Genomic DNA, 13,703 nt, shown 5'->3' with positions numbered 1-13,703 from the left:
CATGAGCCTTTCCCTGCTATGTCTGAAAACGAAGCCTACAGAGTCATGGAGCAAGAAAACAGACAGCTATGTGAGTAATTCTGTGCATCTCAAGACGCAATGGCAGAGAGATACTTTATTACCCAAATGTGGGCTCCCCCAGCCCCTGCCTTACCCCAGCCCCAAGTTCAGCTCTTTCTTTCCCTTCTGCCGGCCAAGTGGTTTTGTTAACAATCATGACTACTACATACTGAGCTCCAACGCGACACTTAACCCACATCACCTTATGTTATCACTGCAACAACACATCGTGGGCATGAAGAAACAAAAGCTAAGGAAAATTAATTTGTCAAAGGTGGCAAGACTCGAACGTGGTTGGGATGGAACTCGAACCCAGATCTGTCTGTCTAGGAAGGCTTTGTTCATTCCACTGTACAATACTTGCTTCCCAAAGGAATACATTTGTCACCCTAAATGTGGTTCAGCGTCTCAGAGGTTCAGAGTACGCATTTTCCTTTGTCAAAGATGAAGAACCAATTTTGATACTTCAGAGAACAGTATCAAAGTAAATTGCACCCAGAAGTACATTCCGAGCAATATTTTCCCCACACGCTGCCGGTTATGCCCGCGCCTTGCCTGTTGATGAAGAGGCAGCTGTGCGGGCTTCCCTGAGAAATGTTATCATCAAGACTGCTTTATGATGCAAAATATGCCCGGACACCCAAAGATTAATTCCACCTTTGAACATTCACAGTATTCGCTTACTTGTCCATAGCGCTTTGGGGTTTTATTGGGGGAAAGGGTGGGGAGAGGGAAGAAATAGCAGGTAATGAATTTCTGTTCTTGCAAAATGAAAAAAAAAAATTTTTTTTCTGCCCTTTTTCCTGCCTTTTTGTTACCTATGGGCCACTACGAATCCCCAACCAAAACAAAAACCAACCAACCAACCAAACAAACAAACAAACAAAATCAGGCAAGCAATAAAGGAAGAGACAGAAAACAAACTGTCTTGTTTCTTACGGTTTTGTGGGTTTTCAATACTGATATAACTAGGAGTGGCGGTCCCACAGACGATGGCCTGACACATTTCTCTTGCCTCAGCTTCTGCCAACACAGCACCCTGGGGCCCTGCTCATTTTGGGAGAGAAGGACACCCCCTAACAATGCACGCCCCAAGTGATCCTCCCAGTCACTGTTTGGATCACATGAAGAGGACCCATTTCCTTTGTGACTCCAGCACCAGCAACTTCAATCATGGTGCCATCTGGATCTTGATACCTAATTGGGTCTCCTTTCTCCACATTTCCCCAAAGTTCTGGACTTCCTTCCAAGCTCAGGCTCTGGTTATTAGAAAGTATGTCAAGAAGCAGATGGCAGCTCAGAAAGCGTGCCCGGCACATATGCTCTACCTTTTCTCTCCGATTCCACCCATAAAAAGGTCCCCTGCAAATGCTCACCCAGCGGACACCTACCTGAACGACGGGAACTGGTCAATTACGCCTCTCTACGCTGCCAACCCACGGGATAGGAAACGAGCCAGTCAAATGATCAAGATGTTGGCCACCGACCAAAATGTGGAAGAGCACATCACCTATTAGCACATGCATGTGAGCACACACGTGTGCGCACGCCCCATATAGCATATTCATGCAGGTAAACACAGGTGAAAACAGAACACCTAGTGCCTCTCCATCCCCAAGTTCTTCACCCATGAAGAGTGAACACAGAGCCTGCATCTTGCTCCAGTATAGAAGATTTCCCTGGGGGTGGTCTCCTTTGACACGAGGCATGCTTCCTGGTCTACTTCCTGCTCTACTTCCTGGTCTACTTCGCACTCTACCCTTAGATACACCAAAGTCACACCACAGGGACATTGGCTGTAGGCAAACTCAGCCTCACCCCACGAGCCATCAGAGTAAGCATGATAGGAAGAGAAAGCAAGGATGTGAAATCCCCACCCCTAGGCTCTTTCCACCATTCAAAGCAAACCTGGACTCCAGGGAGAGAAGAGCTACTGTGAAACAGAAAGAGAAATAAAAGGATTCTTCATTTTTGAACTTCTATGGACCTTCGTTCTCATGATTTAAAGGAAGTATAAGGAATTCGAATAGCCATTTTTGTCATATGAAATCCACCTTATCACAGCCCCAACACTCTCTCTCTCTCTCTCTAAAGCTTGGTGGGCAAGAATCTTGTGGGCAAGACTAGAAGCTCCTCACTGGGGCGCCTGGGTGGCTCAGTCCCCTAAGCGTCTGCCTTGGGCTCACGGTATGATCCCAGGGTCCCAGAACTGAGTCCCACATCAGGCTCCCTGCTCTCTGGAAAGTCTGCTTCTCCCCCCGCCCCACTCATGCTTGCTCTCTCTCTCTCTCGCAAAAGTAAACAAAATCTTTTAAATCAATAAATACATACATACATGCTCCTCACTGGTAAGCCAGCCCTTCCCACAATGACTGCAGAATGCTGGGATTTAATAATGGGTATCCCTTCATTTACGATGAGGTTCTGCTGAAGGAGATTCCATGACCACCCTAGTCTGGAATCGAAACTCTAGCAGAGGCTAAAGCAAATGTCAGGTTTTCCCACCGGAGTCTCCTGGCGGCCGTGCACAAGGAGCAGGAGAATCCAGATGACTGTACCAGTAGCAAAAACCCTCCTCTTCGGGGACCTGGATGGTCCCCCAAGATCACCTTCTTCAAAGTGAAATGTCCAATAAATCTCTAAAGTGAAACCCTTCTCTTGCAACAATTCCGTTCGTGCACGGTCAAGTGACTTTTGTTTCCCCAACTATGATGTGAACATCCTGAGGGATGTTTGCAAGGAAGCTAACATTCATCCTTTCTATTTTCAGGGGGTCCCATGTTCTTTCTTTACACAGACAACCCTTTCCTTCTACCTCATTCAGACAACTCCTTCTGCCTTCAAGTCTCAACCCGAGGGTTTCCTCTTCCTGGAAGCTTCCCCGGATACCTGCTCTTTTCCACAGTTCTTACCACACTCTGTCTCTCCCTCATGACTAACCCTTTATGATGGCTATTCTGCTTCTTTGCTTGTGTATTTTCATGCTCCACAGGGGAGCTGGACTTAGCACCTGTCCAGTTACAGTCTGTAGAACATATGGACTCCAGGAATAGTAACTAGAACACCTAGAATATTCCAACCTCTAATCCTACTGGTATCTTTTTAAGGATAAGCGTTACTGAGCACTCCACAGATGGGGAAATCAAGGGTTATGGACATGAAGCATCTCGAGCAACTCCACACAGAAAGCATAACAAGCGGGGTTTCAACCCCACGAGTGGGCTCCAAGACCAAGATCTCTTTTATTATATCTCTTGGAAATGGGTAAGACGAAAAGAAGTCTTTTGGCCCAGTTGAGCCAGTAAGAATGTGAAGTTCTGGCCTTCACAAGTCAGGGATGCTTATAAGCTTAAAGTCTAAAGTAACAGAAGGAATATAACTCAGAACAGATGAGAACTCATGAAAATGAAACATTTCACTGATTCTTTATGTCCCTGGTGCCACTGAGAAGTTTCTACCAGCTACCGATGACTGCTGACATTCCCTGAACACCTACTGTGCCCCAGACACTGTGCTCAACTTTCCACCTGCTTTTCTTCATTCCATTATTGTCTCCATTTTACAGATAAGGAATCAGACGTTGGGGCTGGGGTAATCTTTGCACAGTCACACAATGATGAGAAGTGGCGGAAGCCTGATTCCAAGAACCTTCTCCCCTTGATCTGCTCTTTGAGATGGAGAAGGAAGGAGCCTGGTGAAAATCAAGGGTTTGCTCAGAGTTGCCGGACCCTAGATAGTTCATGCTGGGTCAAAGATGGCTCATGGCCCAGGGTCGGATAGAGCCAGCTCTTCCCGTTAAAAGGCTCCCCCTTTGCTTTTCCACTCCCTGAACCATTTGTCTTAGGACCAATCTACACTTTTATAATCATAAAGCCTTCAATGAAGCAAGGAGCAAAGTACACAAATGCATAGTTATGAACTCAATCTATTTCCATTTGCACTTAAAAATATGCTGGGAACTCATTTCCCCCCTCTCCGGGTGCATGAAATAAGCAAATGCCAAGAGAGAAAGTGAAGTAGATAATTTTACAACGACCCAGCTCTGTTTAACGAGGGCGCATCATTTCACTTAACAGGGTCTAATAAAGCAGAGCAGCCAGGCCACCGGGCTTCCCCGTGTCGGCAGCGGTACTAACACTCCACACACGCCAAACCTCCCCCCCGAGATCCCTCGGAAGGATGCATGACGGCACACCTCGTGTCCGACATTCATCTTCATGAGTGAGCTGTTCCATCTCCTCTCGCGAGCGGAGATAAATGTCAGAAGAGATCAGCCGGTGTGTATTACATGGCCACTCTGAGCCTGCGGCTTCCCTCCCTCTGCCCTTCGGCAGCCAGATTACTTTAGACCGGAGCTGGGAAAGGATTCGGAAAGGTGTGAGGCTGTGTACGTTGGCAGGGAGAAGCAGGCGGCGCGGGGAAGTAAATAAAGCAGAAACTGCAAGTGTCCTTGCTTACTTCCACGAGAGGCACGGATAAAGGAGTCTGCTCATTTAGGTCCTTCCCTCCGGAGGATCCCTTTTACTTTCTGGCCTACCCATCTGCAAGGTGGGTGGGGGAGGGGGAGGGGACTGAGAGGGAGAGGGCATTCCGGGGGACGGGCAAGATGGTCAACTGTGCACAGGAGAAAATATTAGAATTTTTCCTCAAACCGAGTATGATCTGGGCACTAAGGAGGAAATTCAGCTGCCTCTAGGTTTAATGGGGGGGTTGACACTGCTGTCTTTATGCTGTCCAAGTCAATCTGATGTGATGCCTAATTATATAGCAAACTAGAGTAAGAGCGATCTTATCTGTTCTTCTCTGCTGGGTTCCAGAGCCGGAATACGAACAACACATTACATTATACGTTTCTGGTTTTCATGCGTCAGGAAGCTGAGTATCGATTGCTGGACGGGAAGAGCTCTGCACCTGCCTCAATATTTTGCTTTTAACTTCTGGCAAGGTGGTCTGCAGAAGCCTACTTTAGTGGACTGACAGACTGACTATTTTCCTAAATTAAACTAAACCTCACAATATAGACCGTTAGTTGTTTTGTTGTTGTTTATTCTGGTTAGAGGCCAGATTGATGGTAACATTAAATGTCAAGCACAAAGGACCCCTCAAAAATGGAAGAATGGACATGGCCTCTTTTCTACTCTTCCCACTAGTTCGCAAAGATTCTGGCAAAGTCGATCTGGCTAATGAGATCTTTCAAAACTACGCAAAAGGCTACTGACAACTGTATTTTTCATGGGAACCCCCAAGGGTACAGTATGCCCTGGTTATCAATAGAATAAAGATGTAACAACTGGGTAGACACTTCTAATTTTTCATTGTTCCATCTTTTTGTGAGCACTTATAATTTTAACTCTTTGCATGTCTTCTGATGCACATATTAGTGTAATAATGCATATGTAACTGATTAAAGTTACTTATAAACAAATCTGTATTAGAAGGACACGCATGACTCGATCTTATCAAAACAGGCAGGAGACCACTTTCTACCTGATGACGATGAGAACCACAAAGCTGTCAGCCCACATCCTTAACTAATCACCACTGCTGTCTCTTTCTGAAGGAAATGAATATCCCATTCCTCTGTCCTTTTCTCATTTGTGGTTCCCTAGATGTACTCAGGCACAATGAGCACCCTGGCGCCCCCTTTAGAACGTGGCACTAAATCTGGGAACTTAACAGCACAATAGAAATAGAACTTCCGGGACGCCTGGGTGGCTCAGTTGGTTGGACGACTGCCTTCGGCTCAGGTCATGATCCCGGAATCCCGGGATCGAGTCCCGCATCAGGCTCCCAGCTCCATGGAGAGTCTGCTTCTCCCTCTGACCTTCTCCTCGTTCATGCTCTCTCTCACTGTCTCTCTCTCAAGTAAATAAAAAAAATCTAAAAAAAAGAAAGAAAGAAATAGAACTTCCCAGCTTCTGATGATGTGCTGGAGACAGAGAAATAAAAATATAAACTTCTCTCAAATGGAGAGAACAAAGGCAGGGGTAAAGCAAACAGATCTTCTAGAGCAAATCAGCTCAAAGTCTGTGATGGGTAAAAAGGGAGAAATATGTTCTCCAATCTAAGGCATTCGACAGTAGGGAGCTATGGTTGAATAGAGATACACACATCTACCCTGTTGTTAAATCACGTTATTAGAAATATGTTAACATCATGTGGTGAATTATTGTAAAACAAACTACGTTACAATGTAGCAATCTTATCCATTCATCTCTGTTGTATTCATGACTGCAATATGAAAAATGAATTACATTACACATTCATGGTTTTCATGTTACCCCTCTGTTGCTCTTTAATCACATAACAATTGTCTTGCTAATGAATCTAACAGCTATTAACATTAACTTTGGCTTTCCTGAGGCCAAGGCTGTGCTTTTGGAAGTGGGGCTTCTTTCCTCCTCTTTTTGGCAGAGGCTTAGTCCCTTCAAGCCTGCACCTTGCTCCCCACCTCCCAGAGGAACAGCCTCCAGGGAGAGTTCTACTCCCCTGGGAGAAAATACTGAATGTCATGCTTGTCCCATCTCTTACTAAGCTCCAGATCCAAGCCGGAAGCCAGCTTGGTCCTTCACGTTTATTCAGGGTTACTATTTTCACAGGACACCCCAAGATTCAAAATTCAGACTTTCACTGTTTTTCCCTGCAATTGTTGGCTTCTACCACTTTGGATGGGTTTTAACCTAAATCTCTTTGGAACATGAAAAGATCCTGACAGTTTCTAGATATGGAGGGTGGAGAGAAATTGCCATATATAGGTGAATGGAAAACCAACAAAATCGTAATATTTTGCTATCGTTCTGAGGAATATAATGAAAATACCGCCCAGGTCCATATCCTAATACATCAAGGACTGAAGACTGCCAACTCTTTTATTACAAACTGTAAGAAAGCCCAGCTCTGTGTTTTGTAGACAGTACTTATCTCTATGGTGATTTTTGCCTTTGTGTCTGACAGATAGGAAAGGTCAGGAATTGTGTTGCTCTATCAGTGTTCTTGTCCTCAGTCTCGACAGCCAAAAGGCATGGAGTACATATCCCCTTTCTTTTTGATATTAATAACAATCCTAAACTTTAGAATGTCTGATAATACTTTTCTCACAGCCCTCTTGTAATATCAGAAAGAGATACAACTTGCTTTATCCAATAAAACAAGTGCTAGCCTACCAGTGTTTATAAGAAACCAGCAACGTGCTAATAATTAATTACATATTTCCTGCCTGTCCTAACAGTTCCTGTCCTTTTTTTTCCGTATGAATTTGTATTTTATTTTCCACCAAGAGAAAATGCACAAATGGGCGATTCATGGGTTGGGAATCCACTTCTTTCATCAAAAGATATGGATAATTTAGATTTCACTCACAACTTTACAGGATAAATTGATGAAACTGGCTGCTGATCAAGGGATGAAGACGAACTCCGTAAATGCTCCCTCTTTTGTTTTTTTTTTTTTTTTCTAAAAAATCACCTCGCTATGGAGGAACAGTCACTTACGTGCACCTGTCACAATCCACTCCCACCTACTTTGGAAAACTGAAGTACTGGATGAAGAAGGGTAGGCCAGAACGTCTCAGAATTTTTTGTTCACTGGACTGCACCGAAAGAAGTCAAGAATGAAGGCTTGACCAACTAGTCATAGGCTGCGTCCATACAAGTCCTGACATCCAACAACAGGGCCTCAGGGTTTCGGTGTGTCGAAGTGAGGACAGGTGACTTCTCTTCTTGGGCTCCACAGTGGGCGCCATGTAACGTACTTGTGCTTCTGAAGGGCAGGGCACACACCACTGGGACATGGGAAGAGGGCTGAGGTTTCTCCGGCCAACAGAGAAGAGCAGGAAATTGAGGAAGAATGAAAGAGCAGACCAAAGGAAGCTAGCAATGCTCTAACTTACTTGTAATAACAGATTTCATAGCCCATCCGTATCCAGGTGGGTCTGCCCAGAAGAGCCTCCTTCACAGAATACACAGTCGGCTGCATCCCTGCACAGAACAAAGGCAGGATTAATCGCCAGGGAGGGGCACCTGGGAGGCTCGGGCAGCTAAGCACCCAGACTCTTGATTTCAGCTCAGGTCATAATCTCAGGGTCATGAGATCAAGTGTCAGGCTCCAAGCCCAGCGTGGAGCCTGCTTAAGATTGTCTCTTTCCCTCTCCCTCTCTCTCTGCCCTACACCCCACATTTAAATAAATAAATAAATAAATAAATAAAACAAAATAAAATAAAGTATTAATCTCTGAGGAAAGAGAAAATGGAAAGAGAGCTGTGATGGGCTGAATCACGGCCCTCCGAGATATCTGGGTCCTAACCCCTAGAACCTGTGACTGGTGCCTTATACGGCAGAAGGGATTTCATAGATGTAATTAAATTAAGGATTCTGAGATGGAGAGATTATCCTGGTGGGCCCTAAATGCAATCCCTTATGTCCTTTTGGGAGGGCGGCAGAGGGAAGTTTGACTGCACAGGAGAAGCGATGTGACTGGGGCAGAAGGAGACAGGGAGATGCTTCATGGCTGGCTTTGAAGATAGAGGAAGGGGCCACAAGCCAAGGGATCCAAGGAGCGTTAACTCTAAACACTGGGGAAAAAATACCAAACAAAGAGAAAACCCAACAGATGCTCCAGTGGGCATGGCCTTTCTGGTACCTTCACTGTAGCCCAGTGAAACTGATTTTAGACTTGTAGACACTAGAATTGTAAGAGAGTAAATCTGTCTTGTTTTAAGTCACCAAGTTTGTGACAATTTGTTACAGCAGCCACATGGAGCAAATACAAGACTCAGGGTTCATACTTTCTCTTTCTACACCAGGAAGAATCTATTTAGTCGCTACAAAATAGAGACCTAGAGATACCGGAATATTCATTCCTTACTCAAAGCCACTCAATGAATTAGTACACGATCCAGCAGTAATTTGCTGAATTGTACGCAATGCAGAATTTCCCATTCCTGGAAACATTCAAAGTAAATGTGGGCTGCCAGTCACTTTGTCCCTGGAATTTCTCCCGCAAAATTGGCCGAAGAGTATCCAGGAGAATTTGAACTTCCCCCTTATTTTCTGAGAGTGCAAATCAGTGTCATCCGACTGGCTTCTGCTGTTTTCCTTTCTCGGACAAACAGGCCAATATATTTACTGCTGTGGGATTTAGGGGATGAAGAGAAGGAATAAATGAGAGGTTCTCATGGACCTCCAAAAGTTCAAGGTGGGGGCAAGGCAGTCAGGAAGCAGTGGAATGGCAGGCATGGTGTTCACATTCCATCGCAGCTTGCCTTCCCTGGTGGCAGTCTGCCACAGGTTGGCCACCATCTTGCCACACATAGTGACAAGAAACATTCTGCCCAACATCAAACTCTTTGGGAACCCAAAAAGGGCTTCCAGTAGTAAGCCAATCAATCACAGAGGGGTGCCATTCCTGGTGTAAGCCAGAAAGTCTAGCTTCTAGACCTTCTGGAAAATCTAGAAGATTTAGGGCATTAGCCCAAGATCTCATACCGTAATTAAACTGGCTGTTGGGCTTCTCACAGTTGATGACGTTGAAGCGGTAAGGGACGGCCGCCCTCATGCCGCTCACCTGGAAGTAGAACCACTGCTGATGCTGGCTGCTGTTCACATCAGTGTTGACCAGCAAGTCGTACTCCCACCTGCAAAGCCAGAAGCAAGGTTGGAGGGCTACAAGTCTTTAAGGAAACATCAGACACTGAGAAGTCACACACATCAGTTTCCAGAGGACAGATCTAAGACCCAGGATCTCAGTGGGTTGGTAAGTTACAGTGATTGTGCTCATCTCACAAAACTGGGGGCTGTAGAGATATGAGGAGAGGGGAGCAGGTTCTTGGTATTAGGAGAATCAGTTACACAATCACAGCATATCTTTTTATTAACTGTGATTTAATAAATTAATAATGAAACTCTCTTGCAGGAAAAATGCAACTGTGCTCTATCCCAGAGAAAATTCAATCATATCTGGTTGTGTAGGTCATTCCTATTTGATGCTGCACCTTACTTTTGAGGCTGGGTCTCCTCATATGGAAAATGAAAATAGTGCCTAAACCTGCAGCGCTGTTTGAAAAGATTAAGTGGTATCATACAGGTAAGCCCCCAGCAAAGCAGCAAACATGAATTAGGCTAGCAGCGCAGGAGTTTTGTGTGCATTGTGTCCCTTTTTAATTGATTTAACTTACATGCAATAAAGTGCACAAAATTTAAGTGCACAACTCAATGACTTTCAATAAATTCTTCTGGACACTCCTGTTTGGCAATTACCCAGATCAAGATATAGAACAGTTCTAGTGCCCCAGCAGACTCCTGCATGTCCCCTCTCAGTTACTATCTGCAAAGGTAATCAATTTTTGAGCTGTAGCAACAAAATTAACAATGCAGTTTTGACTTCATTCAAAACTATGATTGCTTGCTCCATCCCCGTGCTGTGTTCTCTGAGCTGCTCCTCTAGAAAGGGTAATGTATTTGCCCCAATCCGCTCACACTCTGCCACTCTGGACACCTGAGAAGTGGTACAGTGAGATTTCTGGAAGGGAGGAGCATATCAGAGCAGAATAGAGCTCCCCAATGGAGACCCACCGCTCACACTGTCACTCTAAGCATCTCCCTAGAACCATCGAGCCCAACATTCGACAAATGAAGCAGAATCCAGGAAGCGACACTCATACGAACAAATCCACAAAGACTACAGCCCTCCAATGGTCTGCTACGCCCACCATCCTCTCCAAAAACTAATCATCAAAACTTGCCTATATGTAGGTTTTTTTTCCATCCTCTGACTCCATCACCCAGACCATAACTAACTGGTTTATGGTTCTACACTCTGGCAAAGGCAAATATCTGAAGAGAGACCAGAGCAAGGCCAGCAGGGCAGACACATCATGGACTGACCACTGTCCCCTAAACCCGGGAGACTCTGGCCTAAGTGTTCTCTCCCGGATCCCTTAAGCATGATATAGAGAGAAACGGAGTAATGTAAGCAGGCACTACCACAAGACGTAGAAGCTGAGCTGGCAAGAGAGAGAAGGCGGCTGAGAAGGAATGTTAACAGAACTGCCTTTCTCTCTTCAGCCCGCGTAGCTCAACCTGTATTTGTTTAATACGTCGGGTTTCCCTGAAATAGTTCATGTACAAACAAACTAACAGAAAAGGATCCCTGCTCACCTGCCCCCCCCCCAAAAAAGAAGAATTTCAAAGATGACTCCTCAGATAGCTACAAAACAAGCTGATCTAGGTGAATTTCTGTGCTGTGTATGGCCAATATGCAGCCGAGAACAAGCTCATGCTGACTGAGTGCCGGGCACTATTCAGAGAGCGTGACGTATTTTTAGCTAACTCACATTAAAAAAAAAAAAAAATCCCTATGATGTGGGTGCCATCACTGTCCCCATTTTCTGGGTGAGGAAGAAAAGGCAGGGAGTAAAGTCAGGGAATTGCTCAAAGTCTCCTGGTGGACAGGGGTGAGGTGGCCCCGGCATTCTGATTCCAGAGTCTGTGACCCCCCACGACATTCACTGTCCCGGACTGCTGTCTCCAGGAGTTCACCCATAGAAGATGGAGACAAATCCTGACTTCTGGCATACAACAGAGCTCACTCGGTATCAAGGGAAGAACGATACCACAGTCATCTCTTCTGCGCCGGAAGCTTTTGCTTTGTGTCCTCTCTCCCTGTGTAGTTTGTACAGCCCTAGACTCCCCTCACCTGTGAAACACTGGTCTAGTGATAGGAGCTGATTGAGAGATCGTGGCAAAGAGGCATGGCACTACACATGCCCTTGAACGATGATTAACACTCCTATCCACGGGGAGCCCAACGTTCCTGCCACCTATGTCCACAGCTATGGGAGCAACGGACGTGAAAACATACAGGGCCAGGGGACCCCACGTACCCTGCTGTGTGAATAGAACAAGCCGCGGCATCAACGTAGGTACCACCATCCCAGTCAAAGGACGCCCACACCCACGGATGGAGCCGTTATCTGGAACACAGATGTCTTCATAACCTTCACCTCTAGTCGCCTCCCGGCAGCGACATCAGCCAGTGAGCCCCCTAGTGGTCATCCCGCAGACGTTCAGCAACGGGCTGCGCGGAAAACCTTTCTGTGCCCTGTTTGCCAGTCCCCCGGGGTATAAACACTCCCGCCAGGACTGTTTTCAAAGGACCCATGCGAGACCGCTGTACAGAGAACAGGGAGGAGGGAGGCACTACCCGCTCCCTTAAGCTGCGAGGAGCTACCTCTGTGAGCTTCCGTACTCACTCGCGCACTCGGATGGCTTTGCGCAGATTTCCTGACTCGAACTTGGAGGAGAACCGCAAGCAGTCGGAAGCGGTGTCTTGCAAAGGCCTGTAATGAAATAGGAAACATGTGAACACATGCGTTACTGCTATTCTTGGGCATAGCCTGACATTTCTGAGAGATAAGCTTTTTCTCACAGCTTCTCCAACATGAATTCTGACCGTGTTTCGGGGAGAAGGGATGGATTGCTAACATCAAACACGCTTGTTCTCGTGTCGTTAAGAGGAGATTCTATACTCCCCCCCCACACACACACATCTTCCAGATTCCACCAACGCTCAAGACCACCTACCAAGGCTCATCTAAGCTGAAGACGACTTTATTTATAACATCACTTGGCTCGATGAGCCTCCGGACATCCTCAAATATCTTGATCCTGGAAAGGAAAATTGGAAACATTTGAAGGGTTGGCTCTCACTCCTCACCCTGTCCATCCTACGGCCCTCTGGGAAGGGCCTTGAGAGTCATCAGAGATTTATGAACGAAAAAATTAATAATGCCCCAACCCAGGGGTAAAGCACTGCCTCACCCTCTTTTCCTCCTTTACCAAAAACTGAAACTAGAGCAGGAATGGAGCACGGACTGATTCCAGAGTTTTAGCTGGAAGATTCGTGACTTGAGGGGGAATTTTTTTCAAGAGCATTTGCACTAATAGGCTCCAAAGGTCTTGGCTGTGAGAGTAACAGGGTCCTTTGCACAGAGACAATTTTTGAGGGAAACTTTAGGATTGTTGACTGTTAGCACCCTCAAGGCCTGGGAGGCTTCAGGAAGCCTCTGAACTCTTGGGTCATTTATAGTCCTTGGGTTCTGTCATTCCCAGAAAATTAAGGTCAATCTTCTATCTGAAAAATACCCGTGTCAGGAAGTTTAAGTAAGAGGACAGAAGGAAGCCCAAGGGATCATGGGCCTGAATCTCTAATCCATGCTTTTTGGGTTCAGTGAGAGGAGAGAGGATGTAGACATGAGGCCTGGGCTCAAGGGGAAGATGTTCTCTCAAGGGGGGAGGTGTTGCTGGGCCCGCCCCTATGCTGTGGCTCTCAGGAACTTGAGCCTGGCAAAGGGTAAGGTCAGAAATGTCAGCAGGAGCCTAAGTCCGAGCAGTTACTTGCTGATGAAATAAGTTCCTGAAACTTTCTGGTGCACACTTGGCCCCACTGACTTAGCATATGCATAGTCAATGTCTGTCTGTTTGTTTTCCAGGGAAAATCATTTTTCCTTGGCTTTAGCCATTTACATTTTAATCTCGCGATGTTGATCCAAAGGCAAAGCTCCCTTTCCATCATTCTGGGAGTAACCTCCCACTAAAGTTTCTGTCCTAGAGAATGCATATTTTCCTTCCAGTCCTCAGTGCTATAG

At 45.9% G+C, this 13,703-nt stretch overlaps 1 protein-coding gene across 2 annotated transcripts in view; it reads right to left on the bottom strand.

The window, feature by feature from the left end:
* Window positions 1–13,703, bottom strand: part of AGBL1 (AGBL carboxypeptidase 1) — a 717,958-nt gene that overhangs the window by 543,896 nt on the left and 160,359 nt on the right. For both annotated transcript variants that reach the window (XM_082736037.1, XM_082736038.1), the window contains exons 12-15: window positions 12,640–12,723; window positions 12,309–12,395; window positions 9,544–9,692; window positions 7,949–8,036 (exon numbers count right to left, since the gene is read on the bottom strand). In XM_082736037.1, the coding sequence (XP_082592163.1) occupies window positions 7,949–8,036; window positions 9,544–9,692; window positions 12,309–12,395; window positions 12,640–12,723 (408 nt within the window). The remainder of the gene's footprint in view (window positions 1–7,948; window positions 8,037–9,543; window positions 9,693–12,308; window positions 12,396–12,639; window positions 12,724–13,703) is intronic.

This window comes from Mustela nivalis (genome assembly GCF_964662115.1).
Source record: "Mustela nivalis genome assembly, chromosome: 6".
NCBI lineage: Eukaryota > Metazoa > Chordata > Mammalia > Carnivora > Mustelidae > Mustela > Mustela nivalis.
The sequence above is the reverse complement of the archived record's forward strand: the minus strand, read 5'-3'. Positions and strand labels throughout refer to the sequence as shown.